The 18,784-nt window shown below is 45.2% G+C and overlaps 1 protein-coding gene across 5 annotated transcripts in view; it reads right to left on the minus strand.

Annotated features, from left to right (window-relative positions):
* Positions 1 to 235: 235 nt before the first annotated feature.
* ZNF865 (zinc finger protein 865) overlaps positions 236 to 18,784 on the minus strand; it is a 131,874-nt gene continuing 113,325 nt past the window's right edge. For 3 of the 5 annotated variants that reach the window (XM_085616590.1, XM_085616592.1, XM_085616591.1), the window contains one exon: positions 236 to 4,645. In XM_085616590.1, coding sequence (XP_085472716.1) covers positions 1,789 to 4,626 — 2,838 coding nt within the window. In that variant the 5' untranslated portion in view covers positions 4,627 to 4,645 and the 3' untranslated portion in view covers positions 236 to 1,788. The remainder of the gene's footprint in view (positions 4,646 to 18,784) is intronic. The other 2 variants (XM_085616594.1, XM_085616593.1) reach the window with 1 other exon arrangement.

Raw genomic sequence — 18,784 nt, forward strand, 5'->3', positions numbered from 1 at the left:
TTTCTAATATTCATGGGACCGGTGTACCATAATGTAATAAAATCACCTTCCAGCATTTTGGAGCACAGAAACCAAAGCAGTGAGCACCATTAAACAGGGAAATACCAGAGATCTTGTCTTCTGTACAAATAGACAGCAGAATGAGTGTGTTCCAAGGCTACATTTTCATCAGACACATTAAAGGTTACAATGCTCCATGATTAACCGGTATTTCTGGATAATTAATATGTCCCCAAACAGTGCAAATTGTTTTATTCTGCTAGTGACAAGAAAAATACCTCAACGAAGGGGGAGGAGGGCTTTTTAGGTGACTAGTTCTACAGCATGTATCTGAAATAAGATGCCCAAAAGCTTCTCGTAGGAGGAGTGCAGTATTGTTGTTTTGCCCAAGTGTTGAGCATACATGTCAAGCATTGATTACTTTTCTCTGGCCAGACATCCAGTGAACAGAAGATGTGATCAGCAGAAACAATAGACTGTCCATCCTGAAAGTGTCTGCATCTATCTGGACCGTGCATCATGGAAAAGTCTGCATCTATCTGGTACTATGGATATAATAAGCCAAAATCATTCGGAACTTGTGCACGCAGCCGGATGAGGTGGTGTGGGAGGACAAAAAGAATGCCGCTTCCCACCCTTGACCCATGTACTGAAACTGGGTAGTGCATATATAAATATGAAGCGTATACATAACGATGACAAAGTGAAATTGCTTTTCTGCTACCACTTTTTTTCCAGAACCTAGGGAACCTTGTAGGGCCTGGTCTGCCACAAATGTTTCCCATCCTGTTCTAAGTTTAAGGTGCACTTTCATTCACTAATCTAGGTTCTAATTTTAGCTATGCAAGTATAACACTGGAGATGAGGACGATAAACCACATGACATGGTGAGAAAGAGCGATCCTGATTATTTGACTTTTTGTGATATATATCCTTTTCTTGATTAATGTTAAGGAGTGTTCAATATTTTTATTATTTACATTTTTTTGCGGCTCTTCAATCCACATATCCCTTGTTACACAAACACGGCTGAAGCCTTTGTTACAGGGGCCACAGGTGAATACTCCACCATTGTAAAGGTTATGTTCAATGTAATTAAGGTTGTCTTCTTATGTGGCCGTCAGAGCATATGTAGCCAATGGTTGCCATTCTGGTTATGTGGCAACGCATCAGCGCAAGGTCTCTTTGGTTACAAGTCCTCAGCCTAAACATAGCAATGCAGTTTTCCCACGGCTTCTTTAGTTCATCAAAAGCAAGGTTCTTTTAGAAAGCACTAATGCCTTGGCCACTGCAGCAAAATATATGACAGGATTGTATTGTAGTAGCATTTACAGAGATCAGTCCTTCAGTACTACAGAACCCATTCACCTCCTTCATACCAGTTGGACCTTAGCTCCAGGACAAAGCTTATGAGAACAGGAGATAGTATGAATATTTTCTTTGAAACCAATATGAAATGGCTACTGATCAGATTTTGCCTGTTCATATGTGTACATATATATATTCATATATTCACACAACCATTCTATCTTCACAACTGTCTATGTAGCGTTGGTAAGAGAAGAAAACAGTCTCTGATGCATGCCATTCATTTTTGGCAAACCAATAACAAAGGCTTTTCATCTTGCAAACTCTCAGGATGGTATTAAGTTACTAACAAAAATGTTGTTTGTCAAAACCTGTAAAAGGTATTGACATCGTCATGCCAGCAAATTTAAACTCAGTGTTATCTACAACAGGTTGGGCAAACCAAGCACTGATGGCCAAAATCATTCCCTTCATGTGTCTTTAGTGTCTGCTGCTAACCACATGCATGTGTGGGGCAGAGGCAGCTACATCAGAGTCTTTGTTACCTACAGCCATTGCTGCAGCCAACCTTTCTGTTTTATGGACCAGGCGATGTTTCTTCAGGCCATAGGTGTTACCAAATCCCTCCCCACAGGCACCACACTTAAAGGGCCGCCCTCCCTGGTGAGTCTGCATGTGTTTGCTGAAGTATTTGGGGTCTTTGAAGAGTTTAAAACAGAAGGAGCAGCGCAGATCACGCTTGGCGTCATGCGAACGTTGGTGCCGTAGGATGGAGGAGAGGTAAAAAAAGCTCTTGCCACATAGGTCGCATCGGTACATCTTCTCACCAAGATGAACTCGTTGGTGCTCCATGAGATTAGAGCGATAGCGGAACGTCTTGTTACAGATTTGGCAGCGCTGAGGCCGGGCAACCACATGAAGGCGCTGATGTTCTGCCAGACTAGATGATTGGGCAAAGCGCTTGTTACACAGGGCACACTTGTAGGCTCGCTCCCCAGTATGGACCACTTTGTGTTGACGTAAGTACCAGGAATATTGGAATCCCCGGCCACAGACTGTGCAGCGGTAGGGTCGCTCCTCTGTGTGGCAGCGCTGATGCCGCATCAACAGGGCTGCCTCCCAGAACCTCTTGCCGCAAACGGAGCATATGAAGTCTCTCTTTTGCATATGGGTGCGACGGTGGAGGAGCAGGTCATAGGCTCTCGCAAAGCTCTGACCACAGACATTGCAAGCAGGAGTCCTTTTTACCAAGTGAACGTACTTGTGGATTACAAGTCCGAGGAAGTGCTTAAAGCTCTGACCACAGATGCTACAGAAACATCGTTCCGCACTAGGTATCATTGGATGTTCTTCTACTGGAGTAGCACCCATTGTAGCTGCTGTGGTTGCCACCACCATTGGGACTGTTGCACTGGGGGGACCATTTGTCATACTGCTGGTCTGCTGCTGTTCTGAACTATTGTGGCAGGATCCTACTGGTGAAAGGAGCCTCTCAGGCTCAGTCTGGTGAATGAGTTTGTGCCACAATAAATTTTCAATGAAACCAAAGCACTTCGCACAGACATCACAGGCATATGGTTTTTCGCCCATGTGCAGCTCCTTGTGGTTCATGAGAAGGAAGGAATCTGGGAAGCGCTCACCACATTCCAAGCAACCAAAGGTGAGACCCTCAGGTGGAAGGCTGCCAGAAGGTAGTGAGCATGGCAGTTGAAGTCTGTGGATCTGCTTGTGCCGGGTCAGACTCTGTGGGTAGCCAAACACCTTCCCACACAGGTCACACTTGTAGGGTCTCTCCCTGGTGTGCACAACATGGTGTTTTGTGAGGTGAAAGGACTCCCGGAACCTCTTTCCACAGATTGTGCACTGGTGTGGCTTCTCACCAGTGTGTATGCGGTCATGGCGCTTCAAGGTCTCTCTGCGGCCAAAGCCACGCCCACAGATGCCACAGCAATAGTTCTTGTGACTGCTAGTTGACACTGGGGTACATTCTTGAGGGGGTGTCGTACTGCTGTGCGGTACTGCAGCTGCTGGCCCACTATTTTCAGTCTCGCTGGACCCTGGAACCTGGATGAGCAAATTATCATAACAGACTTGAATACTGGGCTCTTTAGCCTTTTCTCCATTGGCCTCTTGGGCTTTTGGCACTGTCAAAGTTGTTGGCTGGGGAAGAATATGGGTGCTGTGACTTCTGTGCGTCTGTTTGTGCTTTAGAAGGCTCTGAAGGGCAATATAGCTTTTCCCACACAAATCACACTTGTAATCAGGGCGCTCACCCGTGTGGGTTGCTTGGTGTTTTGTCAGATAGGAAACATCACGAAACTCCTTTCCACATACTTCACATTGCACACGCAGAAGGTCAGAGTGAGTTCTCTCATGCCGTTTAAGGCTCTCCCGGCGGTTGAAACTCTTTTCACACACTGCACAGCTAAAAGGCTTCTCTCCAGTGTGGATGATTTGATGCTGATGCAGGTGACTCTGCTTCTTGAAAACTTTCCAGCACTGGCTGCAAGTGAAAGGGCCTTCCTGCTGACTAAGTATAACTTCCACTGACCCAGACATGGGAGCTACTGGTAATGCCCCTTCCTGTGCTGCTGGTGTTGTGCTTTCTGTGGTAACCACTTCGTCCCTGTGGCAGCGCCGATGTCGGATCAGGCTGGAGATGTGGTTGTAGGTACGCCCACAAGTAGTGCACTCGTATGGTCGCTCCCCAGTGTGCACAAGCATGTGCTGCACAAGCTGAGATGACTCCTTGAAGGACTTATGGCACACACTACAAGGAAAGCGACGGTCAATTAAATACTTTAACTGCCTGAAGTAATTCTTGTCCTCTTTCCCCTGGTCTTCTGACTGGATTGGCTGAGCTGGTACAGCCCGCTTCAGGTTTGTAAAGAGATGTTGGTGGCTGGAGAGATCAACAATGCCCCACTGAGAAGAGTTGAAAGCAGCTGTAGCATCAAACAGAGTTTGAGCAGCTGCCACAGGGGATTGCACGGTGTACTGCGGGGTAGTAATCGAGTCGTTTTTCTTTGACATGGAAGCAGTCACATCAATTGAATTAGCAATGGAGGAAGATTGACCCTCTGATTTCAATTCCTTAGGTTTTGAAGTGCTAGCCCTGTCAATCTGTATATGACTGACTAGAGGCTGGTGACTATAGTCGTACTGTGTTTGAGTGCATGGCAGTGAAGCAACAGCTTTGGCTTGTTCTTGATGGTTGTAAACATCCATAGGCTCAAACCGTTGGTGGTTCAGGAACTCCAAGAAGTCAAATGGGTAACTCTGAAAGTGAATGCCGTCCTCTACACCATTAGCTTCCATTTCCCGGGTCCAGGCTGTCCTGGTAAGGAAAAAGAAAGGCAGGGTAAACATTTACTTACAACCAGCCAAAAGGAACATACTTCAAAGCAGTAAACAATGAACATGTTTGTTTTTAATAAAAGTACCCATGGTAGTTCAAGGTATGAAACAACAGCTCCTGCGTTCATACATTTACAGAATTCCATGATTTTCGGCAATCAAGAAAAAAGTCAATGAAACTGTTGAAAGTGGAAAAATTCCTAGGTCTAGTTGCTTGTAACTAAATTGCACTACTCCGTAATGAGTTTTTAGGTCTCGCCTGGCGTGGGCTGCGCAAATGCGCAGTCTCGCTGGCGAGATTTAACGTTTTGTGGTATTTTCTGTAAAGGGCGTTAAGCCCCGCCCCTCTTTTCCATTGGCTGGCGTCACCGTTTATGACGTTTTCGTTTGGCTTTTTATGCCATCCCATTTGGATGAGCTTGTCTGCCTTCCGTGCGTCGCGAAAGGTTTCTTATCTTTATGGGGCCATGTGTTTCAAACACATGGCCCCATAAAGACAAGAAAGCTTTCACAACGGACGAAAGTGAAAGCGGACCGTGCTTGCTGTTTTTGTTGACACGCTTGTTTTATTTCCGGCACTGCCCTGGGAAAGTTGCGTGACTGAACACTCCCTTCTGAGGATCTCTTGTACAGTGTCAAGAACGAGACATATGGGCGCTCTCTGAATGCAATTGTATTTATTTATGTATTATTATTTTATGCAGTTTTATGTAGCGGGGATCTGGCCCGAGGGCATGAAAAAAGAACCAGATTATGTTAAACATGTTTTAAGGTGTGGTGACATTCAGCGATTTGTCGAGAGTCACAGGATGTTGAGCCAACTCCGGGATTCAAGCCCGGCTCCCTCCTTCCAAAAAGGGCAGCTTAGACCGTAGGGCCACATCTCCTCCCAACAGCTGCGTGATTTGAATGAAGGCACGCACACGGCACCGAGACCAATCTGAGGGAAGCGCACACCCTAACGCTGCCCACGAGGGATATTCTAAAATGAGTCGAATAGGCAGAGAGCTTGGCAGGCCCCTCGCATCTCCAAGCGCCTCTCAGAGAGGGAGTCATTAGCTCTCCGCTGAACCATAACTCATCAGAATAATGAAAATGCGCTCACGAGAGGTCCTTGTCATCTTGCTGGCACCAGTGTGACGTACGTGATCGTGCCTCATGTCTGCATTGCTTATCTATGAATAGCCCAGAGGTGATCTACGTCCCTTTGGCGTTGTGAAAGCATTTCAGCACTAAACTATTGACTGATGCCTGTGGTGGGCTCGCTCTACTAATTGCTGTGTGCGGAAAGTGGGGGAGCACCATGCGCGCGTTGTAGGCGCGCCGTGAGCGTGCATATCGGCGTGGCCTGCAGCTCGTGCCCAGTGGCGGCGCCTGCAGACTTCGCTGTACTCGAATGGGTGCTGTGCAGCTCGTACGACCCAGGGAGGGGGCGGCCAAGGCGAGGACACATGGCAGCTGAGTTGGAATTCCTAGCTGCTCTTGCGCGGTTTGGGGAGGACTCGGAGGTAAGAACCCCAGAGATGCTGCTGCTGATCAGGAGTGTTGTGGGTACTTGTGAATGCTGCCAAGGTGTGCTGTGATTGCCAGAGAGGAGCACTTACTTCGGCGCGCGTTGACGGACCGGCAACGGGAGGCTAACATAGCCTCGGTCATTGACCCCGGTTACGTTTGACACTTTCAGCAGCCATTGATGCGTGCTTTTATTACAGAAACCAATGTGAAAAGCTGTCTCCGTGGAGCAGAGGGGGTGGGGGGGGGGGGGGGGGGGTGAGGGAAAGTGAAAGTACCGCTGCATGAGGCTTGCGAGGACGGAAGGTATGGTATGTATCAAATATTTGAGAATCCAGTAACAGACCGTCGCCGCTACCGGTGGCGAAATGTTCTTCCTTAGCAGCTAGGGTCACTGTTGCCAGACCCAGATTGCCATTGTGGAAGCATTTGTAACTTTATTCTGCTTCTAAACCAACTGTGTGCAATACATCCCACAGGGACAGATGGAGTATGTATTTAAATAATGTGAGAAAAAGTGTCCGGGCGTTAACTAGTCTGAGGGGGCGCCTGGAATTCATGTCCTCAATGAAGCGCTTTTCCCCAAGGCAAAAAGTACATACATGGAAAACATGTGTGAAATGTGCAGGTACTGCGATCATGTAGCGCTTGGTACTGGAGTTCGCTAGTTTCGATGCGCTCCCAGTTTTCGCCTGCAACGCATGCATTAGGGTCAGGATTTAAGCGAATTTTATGGGATGTTGTTTTAATCGGGGATATAATAAGTGACTTAACAGGAGTGCTCGGTGTTCAAATGCATTACATGTACATATAGTACGGTCTCAGTAATAGCATGCTCATGTACGCCGTACTTGAAAAGTTATATTAAATTACATGACGATGTTTCTACAGCGCTCTAATAATAACAAAATAATTGGCGCTTAGAAGAGGTATACGGGTGGACTGAGACTGGAAATAATGGGGCAGGGACATTTCTCATCTAATGGAGACATGACATGATGACTACAGGTATGACGTGTTTTAGTCAAAGGCTGAGCGCGTGGACAGACCCGTAGAAACAACTTCATAAACTCTGTGAACCCTTCTCACAACAGCCGAGGTCAGATCTCTGAGACTGGGGTCTTGTGTGGTTGTTGTGTGTGATGGGGAAAGTGAAAGTAATGCTGCATGAGGCTTGCGAGGACGGAAGGGGGACAGGAGATGTGCATACCGCGTGGCTGTACGTGCGCGTACACCAACTCAAATCCGCCAAAGCCTGCGCGTGCCCATCTCCTGTCCCACTTCCGAGGCAAGTTAGCAACAATAGATCTCGCTGGCGACAGCAGCGCTTTGCGCTGCGTTCGCCAGGCGACACTTAAAAACAGGCATACTTCAGAAGGCTGTGCAAAACATCAGGTATGTTTTGGAATGAGAAGAGCCCTAAATACTCAACTATTTTGCAAAAGAGGTGGGACACAGTGCCAACAATTTGCTCTACTGAATACTGTAAGTGCCACGATTGCCAGGTTTGAGTATTTTATACACTTGTAACAAAACAAAAAGAAATGCTAACCACTTTCTACCTACATATGTCACTAAATCTCCTTGCAGGTTTGCCACAATCTGAATATGTAAAACTGGGAAGCCTGTGTATAACCAAGTATGATTAACACTGCATGTATGAAATTATAATTAACAGATGTTTTCATTAAACTGTATAATATAGATTTCTGTCTGGTTTAACATGGCTTGTTATTAGTTGTATATGTAAGTTTATGGTAGTTCTATAGGAACCTGGCCAAAAGGCAGCCGACCTCTATACATAATGAACACATGATCTGTAATCGACTCCTTCACGTTTTTCAAAAGTTTGATGCAGTGCCGATTATATACAGAAAATGGTTTACAGCCCCCCCAAAAATTCATCTTCATACGGAAGTTAAAGTAAATTTACAACTCAGGAGCTTCTATTGCCACCTTCGCAGCGCAAACATTTATTTAAACCATGACTAAGCCCAAGTTAATGTTATAATGCTAAGCCTAAGAATCAGGAATTGACTCCATATTGGTAGCAATGCACGGCATGACGTTTAACATTAGCTACAAAGAACCTTAGCTATACATGTGTTTTTCTACTCATGGAGATGGGTTTTTAAAACCCCGTAATTCAGTCAGTCACAACTTGTGTGATTATTCTCCTGTGACGGTTTAAACTTGCGGACATATATGGGCCGCCCCGGGGGCACCGAAGAAGAGCAGTCTAGTGTTCTGTTTGTGGGTCACCCAGAGTCATGAGGATCTTGGCCCCGATGGGTTGGAGTCAGGACAGGTGTCATCGACAGGGAGTGAAGGAGGCTGGCAGGAGGAAGATCTGGGTTGTCGTAAGGAGGCGAAGGACGCCGGAGAGCAGGCTGAGCGAGAGACGGCGATGGATGCGGAACTGGCGAAAGTGGATTTGAAGACGTGAGGACGCAGTTCAAAGGACAGAGACACAAATTGTTGACCAGGCGCGGACAGTGTGACCTGTCGGCAAGACCAGCTGAGGGACTGCGTGTTGGGTGTGGCAGTCGTGGCTCCTAGTAGAGGTCACGGCTTCAGGCAAGTGTATTCAGATTCTGACTGCATGCTGGGAGCATGGCTAATAATCTATGTTACACTGTTTGTTTGGGAATCAATGTTTCCCTGGGGGTTGTATACTAACTAAATACCAGATTGGCACACATACTTGGGCGTAACATAATGAATGGCACTTATTGATCTCATCCGAGTGAGCACATGTGTATAGACTGTGTTTGGGCACTGTATGGTAGAGTCAGACTTCTCCTGACAATGTCACACGTTGAAAAGGAGAACTGAGGTCTTTATGGCTTTGACACTCGGGTACTTAATTTTCCACATGGAGGTGAATAGGTGGAGGGCTCTATAGATAAGGAAAATGGTTGTTGCCACCACTGCCCTACTCTACTGTCGCCCAACGGCGAGGCTCCGGTTAAATAGCACGCTCTCCCGGCCCTTCTCTTTACATCGCGGTACACGACAGGGCTGCGCGTTATCGCCCTTATTGTTTATCCTTGCTATGGACCCCTTAATTCGACATTTCCAAGAAAAACATTTACAGAGAGGCCTACAATACAACATGGGCCCCCTCCTTGTCTCGCTTTACGCAGATGACACTATCCTTCATATTAGCGAGCCTCAGGTCAATCTGGAACCCCTCATAAGAGATATACTCCGCTTTGGGCAATATTCAGGGCTTGGCATCAACTGACATTAGTCCATGATTTTCCCCTTGACATCCAGCACAACTCCTTGGGAGTCTGAATTCCCCCTGGAGTGGTGCGCTGATTCTGTTAAATATTTAGGCACTCACATCCACTTAGAAGCCGGTCAGATTCTTTGCCTCAATTATAGGCGAGCAATCAGCACGACCGAGACACAAATTGACAGATGGCTGAGGTTACCGCTATCCATCGCAGGCAGGGTGGCCATCATTAAGATGATTGTCCTCCCCAAATTTGTATACCTTTTCAACAATATTCCAATACCCCTTCCGAACAGTTTTTTTTTACGCTCAGATCGCATCTGATTCGATTAATATGGGGGGGCAAGCAGGCCCAGGTTCGCTGGCAGGTGCTCACTCTTCCTTATGATAGGTGAAGCTACGGGGTGCCGGATCTACACTTGTATTATTTGGTAGCTCAATGCAGCTATGAAAATGCTTGGTATCACCAGGACGCCAGGATCCTGTTTCTTCGCCCAGAATCTGACCTAGTTCTTCCCGAGCGATTAACCACAGTTCTGCCCAAGGACTTACCCAGAGACGCAAACAACATACAGACAGTTTCCACAACCAGCTGGGCCTGGGAGAAGCTTAGGCGAGTCACCAACATGGCCACCCTGTACTCTACCGCTCTCCAATGCCCGTTGGCTACCAATTAGGGGTGAAAGGCTTGTACAGCGCACCTTGACTAAATTCAATATTACAAAAATAGGGGACTTGTTCCTAAACAGGCATGTCTTTACGTTGAAAGACGACAACCGCTTCCCTAATACCACCTTCATGGATAGTTTTGTGCTGGGTCGGATTCTCTCTCGCCGATACGAGCCGCGGTGCAGGGTTTCCCCCTTGAGCCGGACTCATTTGCTCCACTATCTCTGGTTATTGAAAGCGAACAGTGAGTTCACCTTATATCCAAACTATACAAAGCATACACAGGGATCATCCCGGTCAACGATGACAAGATCCGCAGGGACTGGGAGGGCGACCTAGGCCGCCCGATAACAGATGACCAATGGGCTGCATGCTGCTCAGTCACGAAAGATGTCTCCCTTAACAGCTGTCAAAAGCTGCTATATTTTAAATTCCGGCGCAGAATATACATCACACCTGCCAGAGTCCACAGAATTGATCAGTCCAGATCCCACTCCTGCCGTAAATGTGCGGCACCTCATGCCAACTTCGCACACCTCGCATGGACCTGTCCCCTCTTGCAACCGTACTGGGAGGCTGTACACAAGACGCTGAGCGAAATGATCAATTTGTCCTTCGTTCCTACGCCAGAAATTGCACTATTGGGCTATGTGGTGAACTTTCCCAAAACAATTAGGAAGTTTGTGGCTCTAAGTTTCTTGCTGGCCAAGAGAGAGGTGGCTATCCACTGGGGCCACAGGACAGTTCACACATTACAGAGCTGGTTGGTTAGCTTGGCCTCATGCAACATCAAGAGTGAGGTATATTCCACTACAGTGCCCTCCTCATCCCGTCCTAGAGACATCTGGGGTCCTTTCAGAACATACATCGCATCCCGACAGCGAGTCTCCGCGTCACAGCTGGAGCAAGGCATAGTGCCCACTGGGGTTGGGTAGTTTGGTTGTGGTTTGCAATCTCAATTCAGCAACGTTTGATGACTGGCTTCAATTGTGTGTATTCCTTAACATGAATAACAAAAAGATGTTCCTATAGTTCCTCAGAAAAGGAGTGGTGTCAGCATGAAGGTTGACGTGGGTTAGAAGCACCGTGTAGACCCGGTTGGAAATCCATATGTCGGATTTGAATGCCCTCACACATCCTTTCAGGTGTCATGCTTCATCATTTGGGCTGCTCCTCGTCGGGCCGGCGGTGCAATGCCCGACGGGCTCCCTAAAAGGGGCACTTTAGCGGAGATCTTTAATCCGACTGCCGTATTGGTGAAGTGCGGGTGTGGGGCCCGATTAATGTAGATATGAGGTAGTGTGGTTAAAAAAGAGGTAAGGAGTGCCTAGTGAAAGCAAGTTTTATTCTGATGGCCTCCTACCTAAGATTAAAAGCGTGTGTACATAGCACTTATTCAGGTGTAATGTCCCTTATTAAAGTGGCATGTGGTTGTCAGAAGTTGGTCAACATGTTTCTCGCCTAGAGTAACTATACTCGCGATTCTTCAGGACCTTATCAGATAAAATATATCTACATTTATGAACCTATTCAGGTTAGAGTTGTAAATAGTCTACGTATTCAGACTCAATACCTGTTGGGGTCAGGAACTACCTGAAAAGAAGAAAAGGTATGGTCAAACACATATACAGGTGCTTCTGGTATAAAGTACTTGGTATGCAAGCCTTCAATGTGACTCACACTCTATAACTTAAGTAAAACGTGGTGCGGAGTCGTAACATCCATCAGAATTGATAAAACGGAGGGGGGGGGGTGGATCCCTTGGTGAGCTAAAGTGACTACTCGCCGAAGTGGAACATCTATTAAAAGCAGCAGGCATCCATACATTTGAGACTCACCCTAATCGGTCATTAGCCTGACATCAACAGTACTCGGTGGACTGTACATGAGTGCGAATTCCTCAAAGTTATAGAACTGTATTAAAACGAGAGTTGCATCAATCACATGGTCTGGTATGGTTGTTTGTAAGCACAAAAAAGATAAGACGCTAAAAAGCGGTCTACACAGCAAAAGACTGGTATGGAAGAGACTTACATTAGTAATAATAAAATACATGAAGCTACCTCTGGTACAAAATGTCTAAAAGACAATACACCTCAACTTGGCCATTAATATGCGTGTTACGGGACTGCTAGGGACTGTGTGTAGCCAGTCATGGGGTCAGTATCTTAATGTGAGGAAGAGTTACCCATCGTTCTAAAATGGCAATCTCCCCAAGAAACTGCTATTAATAAAGTTCTGCATGAGAGTTGTTATATATCCTTCGTATTGTTGGTAACGCGAGTCAAAGATACCTCGTGTGACGTAATCAAGGGGTTGGGGCAAAGTAATGACACGGTGCGTTATATCGATTGCAAAATCAATCGTCAATGCTACATTAGTCACTGTCTTCCCAAACTGCATGGGGTATGGCGATTCTATAAGAAACAACGTTTCAATAATAACCCACGGAGGAGTTAGTGAATAGTTACCTCCACTAACATAGTCAAGGGGTTAGGTCTGGCTGGTACGGTATTATCTGGTGCGGTCCCCAGTGTTGCGCGTGACTACTTGGAATATGATTATTTTCTAACGCATCTGGGAGCTACAGTAAGCATCGTGAAAGACACGTAAAATGTTGGACGTGTAAAATATCAAAGTTAGTCGTGTACTTACATTGTTTCTTCTCATGTAGCGTGAGTCGACCTACCCTCTCCACCGAGTCCGGGAGGTGGCGTGGTGGAGAGAGAGGTAGGACTTATGCGTGAATGTAAGTCACGTGACTCGCAGCTTAGTCTCCTGGTTACGTATTGTACCAGAAAAGGGTTGCTTATACTCGCCATTTTAGAGTGGGGTTAATAGTCACTGAAGTGTAAGGAATGGTATCGGTTGCGCGCCTAATTAGACTTATGGCGTGCTATATGAATGGGAACCGTAACAAATGAGGGGTAATGAGAGGTAGAATGTTTCTCGCTTCAAGTTGGGCACATATCTAGGAAACGGGTGTTAAATGTCTTGATACACTGAGAGCTGTGGATTAAGTAGGATATTAAAAAGCCAGTGGCGTATTGGTGCGGCAACGAAGACTCATCAATGGGTATTCATTAATTGCATCAAGTTATTCTTGTAGTTTTAACAAGTAGCATGGCAGACATCTTGAGGTGGGGTGTGCACAGTAGAGGTGCACGGAGTATCAAAGGCTTTGGTAAATGGTTAAAAGCCTATGCCCTGTCAATGTAAAGATGGAATCTCAATATCTAGATATACATTTAATTAATTTCTATAGTCCCCTCACTCTAGATTAAATGATAAGATCATCAACAATAGAGTCGAAAGAATGTTCGGTGCATATTGATGGATAGCTCTGGAACCATAAGCCTGTTGCATGCCCATATGGGTAATATTAAGTAATCTCCGTATAGTAGTCGAGTTAGAACTTAATTGCACCCCAGGGGATCTCATCATTGAGCCCATTGTTGTTGGTTGATAAGCGATGAATCCAGCGCTGTTCTTTGGCAAACAAACTCTGTTTAGTTGTGTTAGGGTTAGCTTCTAAGATCAACCATCTAACCGAGTCTGGAGAGTGTCTGTGTTCACGAAAGTGAGTGCTGATTTTGGTGTTGTTTTTTAAACAGCGGAAATTGCTACGATGTTCCGTAATGCGTAGTTTAATAGGGCGAGTTGTCATCCCTATATAATAGAGGTGGCAGGTGCACATCAAAAGGTAAATGCAATTGGCAGTATTGCAGTTGGTATGTGTTCTCATTTCCCAAGTAAAGGTGTTGTTAAGGGTTATAGTCTTGTGTATAGATGTGTAAGCACATACACTGCATCCTCCACATGGGTAATGTCCTTTAACCATTGGAAGGTGCCACAATGTTTGCTGTGAGTTTTTCGTGCTTTTGGGTTTAGGTCTAGTTTTGATGAGCATATCCCTGATATTTCTCGAGCGTCTGTATGCGAATCGAGGTGGATCAATATTCATAGAGCCTGTATTGAGTATGTCCCAATGTTTTTTCAACACCTTGGTCACCTGGTTGGACGCTGGTGTAAACGTTGTAATGCACGTCAGTATCTCTGATTTGTTTTTGGTTTTATGTTCCAGCAAAGCCTCTCGGTGGTTATTACGTGCCCGTTTTTTCGACAGTGTAATACTCCTCTGAGGGTAAGCTCTTTCAGTCAAATTGTGTTCTAGGATGGTTGCTTCACTTCTGTATTCGTCTAGTGTACTACAGTTCCTCCTAATTCTCAGGAACTGCCCAAAGGGCAGGTTTTCCTTGAGAGCTTTAGGGTGGTGACTGTTGAAATGGAGTAAACTGTTACGATCAGTAGGTTTCCTGAACATGGTGGTACTGAGAATACCCTGTGTGATTTGAATCGTCACATCCAGGAACGCTATCTGTGAGGAGGATGCCGTAATGTTGAAATTGAGGTAGGGATTAAGATTATTAATCCATCCAAAGAAGTCACCATAGCTGTCCTGATCTCCTGTCCAAAAGATCAGGATATCATCAATGAAACGTTTCCATAGGAGGATGTGTTTATGGTACGGGTTAGTTTCATTGAGGATATGGGTTGCCTCGAATGCTGCCATATAGAGGCAGGCCACACTCGGAGCGAAGGTACTCCCCATGGAAGTACCCTGTATCTGATGGTAAAGTTGGCCTTTAAATTCAAAAAAGTTCTCAGTCAGTGCCAGAGTGGCGCACTCCATAATGAACGATGGTGGGGTAGATGACCCCTCGATGTATGCGTTCAGTATTTCCTCAATCACTTCTAGGGTGGCCCTCTGTGGGATGTTAGTGTAGAGGGCCACAACATCTAGAGTGATGAGGAAGTTGATGGCGTCAGTATTCTGAAACTGATCCAATAACCGTAGTACATCAGTGGTGTCTTGGATGTACGATGGTATCACTTTTACTAGGGGTTGGAGAAAATGATCACAGAATTGTGATAAAGGTTCGAGTATCGAGCCTATCCCTGATACTATCGGACGACCTGCTGTGGGTGTGGTACCCTTGTGAATCTTAGGCAAGATATAAAAGTAGGGGGTCCTGGGTTCTTTCTTGATAAGAAAGCAGGCTTCCCTCTTACTTATCCAACCCTGGCCTTCTGCTGAATCTACTAGACCTGTAATAGTTTTCTTGAGGCGTTCAGTAGGATTTTGGGATAGAGGTGTATAACTATTCACCAACTCCTCCGTGGGTTATTATTGAAACGTTGCTTCTTATAGAATCGCCATACCCCATGCAGTTTGGGAAGACAGTGACTAATGTAGCATTGACGATTGATTTTGCAATCGATATAACGCACCGTGTCATTACTTTGCCCCAATCCCTTGATTACGTCACAAGAGGTATCTTTGACTCGGGTTACCAACAATACGAAGGATATATAACAACTCTCATGCAGAACTTTATTAATAGCAGTTTCTTGGGGAGATCGCCATTTTAGAACGATGGGTAACTCTTCCTCACATTAAGATACTGACCCCATGACTGGCTACACACAGTCCCTAGCAGTCCCGTAACACGCATATTAAGGCCAAATTTAGGTGTACTGTCTTGTAGACATTTTGTACCAGAGGTAGCTTCATGTATTTTAATATTACTAATGTAAGTCTCTTCCATACCAGTCTTTTGCTGTATAGACCACTTTTTAGCGTCTTATCTTTTTTGTGCTTACAAACAACCATACCAGACCATGTGATTGATGCAACTCTCGTTTTAATACTGTTCTATAACTTTGAGGAATTTGCACTCATGTACAGTCAACCGAGTACTGTAGATGTCAGGCTAATGACCGATTAGGGTGAGTCTCAAATGTATGGATGCCTGCTGCTTTTAATAGATGTTCCACTTCTGCGAGTAGTCACTTTAGCTCACCAAGGGATCCACCACCCCGTCGTTTTATCAATTCTGATGGATGTTACGACTCCGTACCACGTTTTACTTAAGTTATAGAGTGTGAGTCACATTGAAGGCTTGCATACCAAGTACTTTATACCAGAAGCACCTGTATATGTGTTTGACCATACCTTTTCTTCTTTTCAGGTAGTTCCTGACTACAACAGGTATTGAGTCTGAATACGTAGACTATTTACAACTCTAACCTGAATAGGTTCATAAATGTAGATATCTTTTTTCTGATAAGGTCCTGAAGAATCGCGAGTATAGTTACTCTAGGCGAGAAACATGTTGACCAACTTCTGACAACCACATGCCACTTTAATAAGGGACAGTACACCCGAATAAGTGCTATGTACACACGCTTTTAATCTTAGGTAGGAGGCCACCAGAATAAAACTTGCTTTCACTAGGCACTCCTTACCTCTTTTTTAACCACACTACCTCATATCTACATTAATCGGGCCCCACACCCGCACTTCACCAATACGGCAGTCGGATTAAAGATCTCCACTAAAGTGCCCCTTTTAGGGAGCCCGTCGGGCATTGCACCGCCGGCCCGACGAGGAGCAGCCCAAATGAAGCAGCATGACACCTGAAAGGGTGTGCGAGGGCACTCAAATCCGACATATGGATTTCCAACCGGGTCTACACGGCGCTTCTAACCCACGTCAACCTTCATGCCGACTCCACTCTTTTTCTGAGGAACTATAGGAACATCTTTTTGTTATTATTGTACTAGGGGCCTTTGTTCCTACTGGACCTCCCACTCAGTCACGAGTGGAAAACAGACTCTTCAGTCCCTCTTTTTGCATTCTTATTCCTTAACATGGCTATGACTTTTGTATACTTCATTCTCAGCGTGGACAGTCGCCATGCAGGGGTGAGGAAATGCGTATCGGTGACAGTATGGACCGTACCTTGAGAGCTATTACCTTGGTGCTAAGCTGGGTTGTACCGAAGTTTGTATACATGACAAGTATCTATGTGACTGTATTGGCTTCTTTTTAACTGATACTGATGACATTGAACGATTTTGCTTACGTTGTTAAATATGTGATAAAACCATAAATAAAGTTTAAAAAGCATTTTTTTTAAAAAAGGAACATGGTTGCTAATAGCCTTGTCTTTATGTTTTTCCAAGGGTGTGGACGACAAACAAAACATGTGGATATGAATAGATAAATGCGAAGAACCTCAAGATCTACAAGGAATAACGGATTTGTTCTGGTGCTATATGGAATGGGTAATTGTGCTGTGAAGTTGAGAAGGAATAGGAATAAATTAATTCCATAAAACACCTATTTGAGTGGGCTTGGTGTCGCTTGTCCTGTCACATCTCCCCTTACTCCCGGTTACTCAGTAACTCTTTAGGTCGGCTTCCCTACCTCTCTATGCTTTCCCACATCCAACTATCTCTCTCTTTCTCCCATCATCTTCCCCCTACCATGCTCCATGTCATATCGCTCATCCACACACCATTTCCATTTCTTCCATCCTTCCTCCTCCGTTAATCCATTGTTCACTAAATCGACTTTGCTCTGTTGCCAAAACTGCTCCACTCCTTCACATGCCTCCATTACCTTCTTCTAAAGCTCTACTACTCTTATTCCCTTAGTAGTCTCTGCCTCTCCTTCCTTTCTGATTCGTTCCCATTGTCCCCCTCTTCTTTCTCTCCTGCTTTACGCTTAATTTTCATATTTGTTCCTTAACCCCACCACTTTCTAACCTGTCCTTACCTCTTTTTTATAAAATGGAAGACTCAAGTTGAACTTTCATTTAACGTGCACCTGTTCAGAGGACATCTGAATAGTTGTCAAGGACCCAGATTACTTGTTTGGATGCTATTTATCGCACCTGATAAATAACGATACCATGGGGTATGTTATTTATCGGGTACAATAAATCACACCTATTACAATTTGGGAGAATAACATGCAGATTTTGGTTCTGAACGAAGTAAAATCCACATGATAAGGTAAATACTGTATGCTTTGTCCCTGGTACATTTCGGTAGGTTTGACCTGCTGAACTTTAACAAAGGTTGAGGTATTTAAAGCATCCGATAATTATCAGATGCATTAAACACCTAACAACTCATAATTCACTTCCTGCGAGTCCTTGCCAGCGTCAATTTGCGTTTTATTAAGGTTCAGGATGTATATGTATTTTGGGATAATATGGATTTCTCTGCTGCCTTGCAGTGTGTAGTTCAAAGTGCCAACTTAGGAATTGAATGTTGTTATGGGGTTTGAGGCGGGGAGGGGGGTGGGTCATTATGTCTTCCTAGACTGACTCAAGAAATTCCTGGAAGGTTTAGTAATATCTTTCATTGGCTTGTATTGACTGTGGGGGTACCATATACTAGAGATCGACAAGCTGTGTAATTTGATTAGTCAACTTGTAGGAGTGGCAGATAGACAAAGGTCCACACTGCAGTGAATACAAAGTTGAGGGTGCTTGTTTTTATGTATATAGCTTCAAAGAGGCTGTTTGAAGTGTTTAGTATGCAGAGCTTTAGTAGTGCAGTCTCCCAGTCGTCTGAGCTCCTTGAGAAAGAGTTGTTTACGGCTGCAGTCATGAGGGCCATGATTTCTTCGATTAAAGTTTACAGATTCTGTGGAAGGTGGGTGTTTGTCAGGTAGGCTCAGAAAGAAAAGTGGGTGGTGAGGAGTTCTGCATGGTTGAATGTGGAGCCGTTTTTGTATTGTGTGGGGTCAGGGATGGCATGTTATGGATGACAGCTAGTACTCCGCTGGCTCTAGTAAGATCTACAGATGTTTTTGATGCTCTAGTGTTTTGTAATGCAGTG

The sequence above is a fragment of the Triturus cristatus genome, chromosome 7 (assembly GCF_964204655.1).
Source record: "Triturus cristatus chromosome 7, aTriCri1.1, whole genome shotgun sequence".
NCBI lineage: Eukaryota > Metazoa > Chordata > Amphibia > Caudata > Salamandridae > Triturus > Triturus cristatus.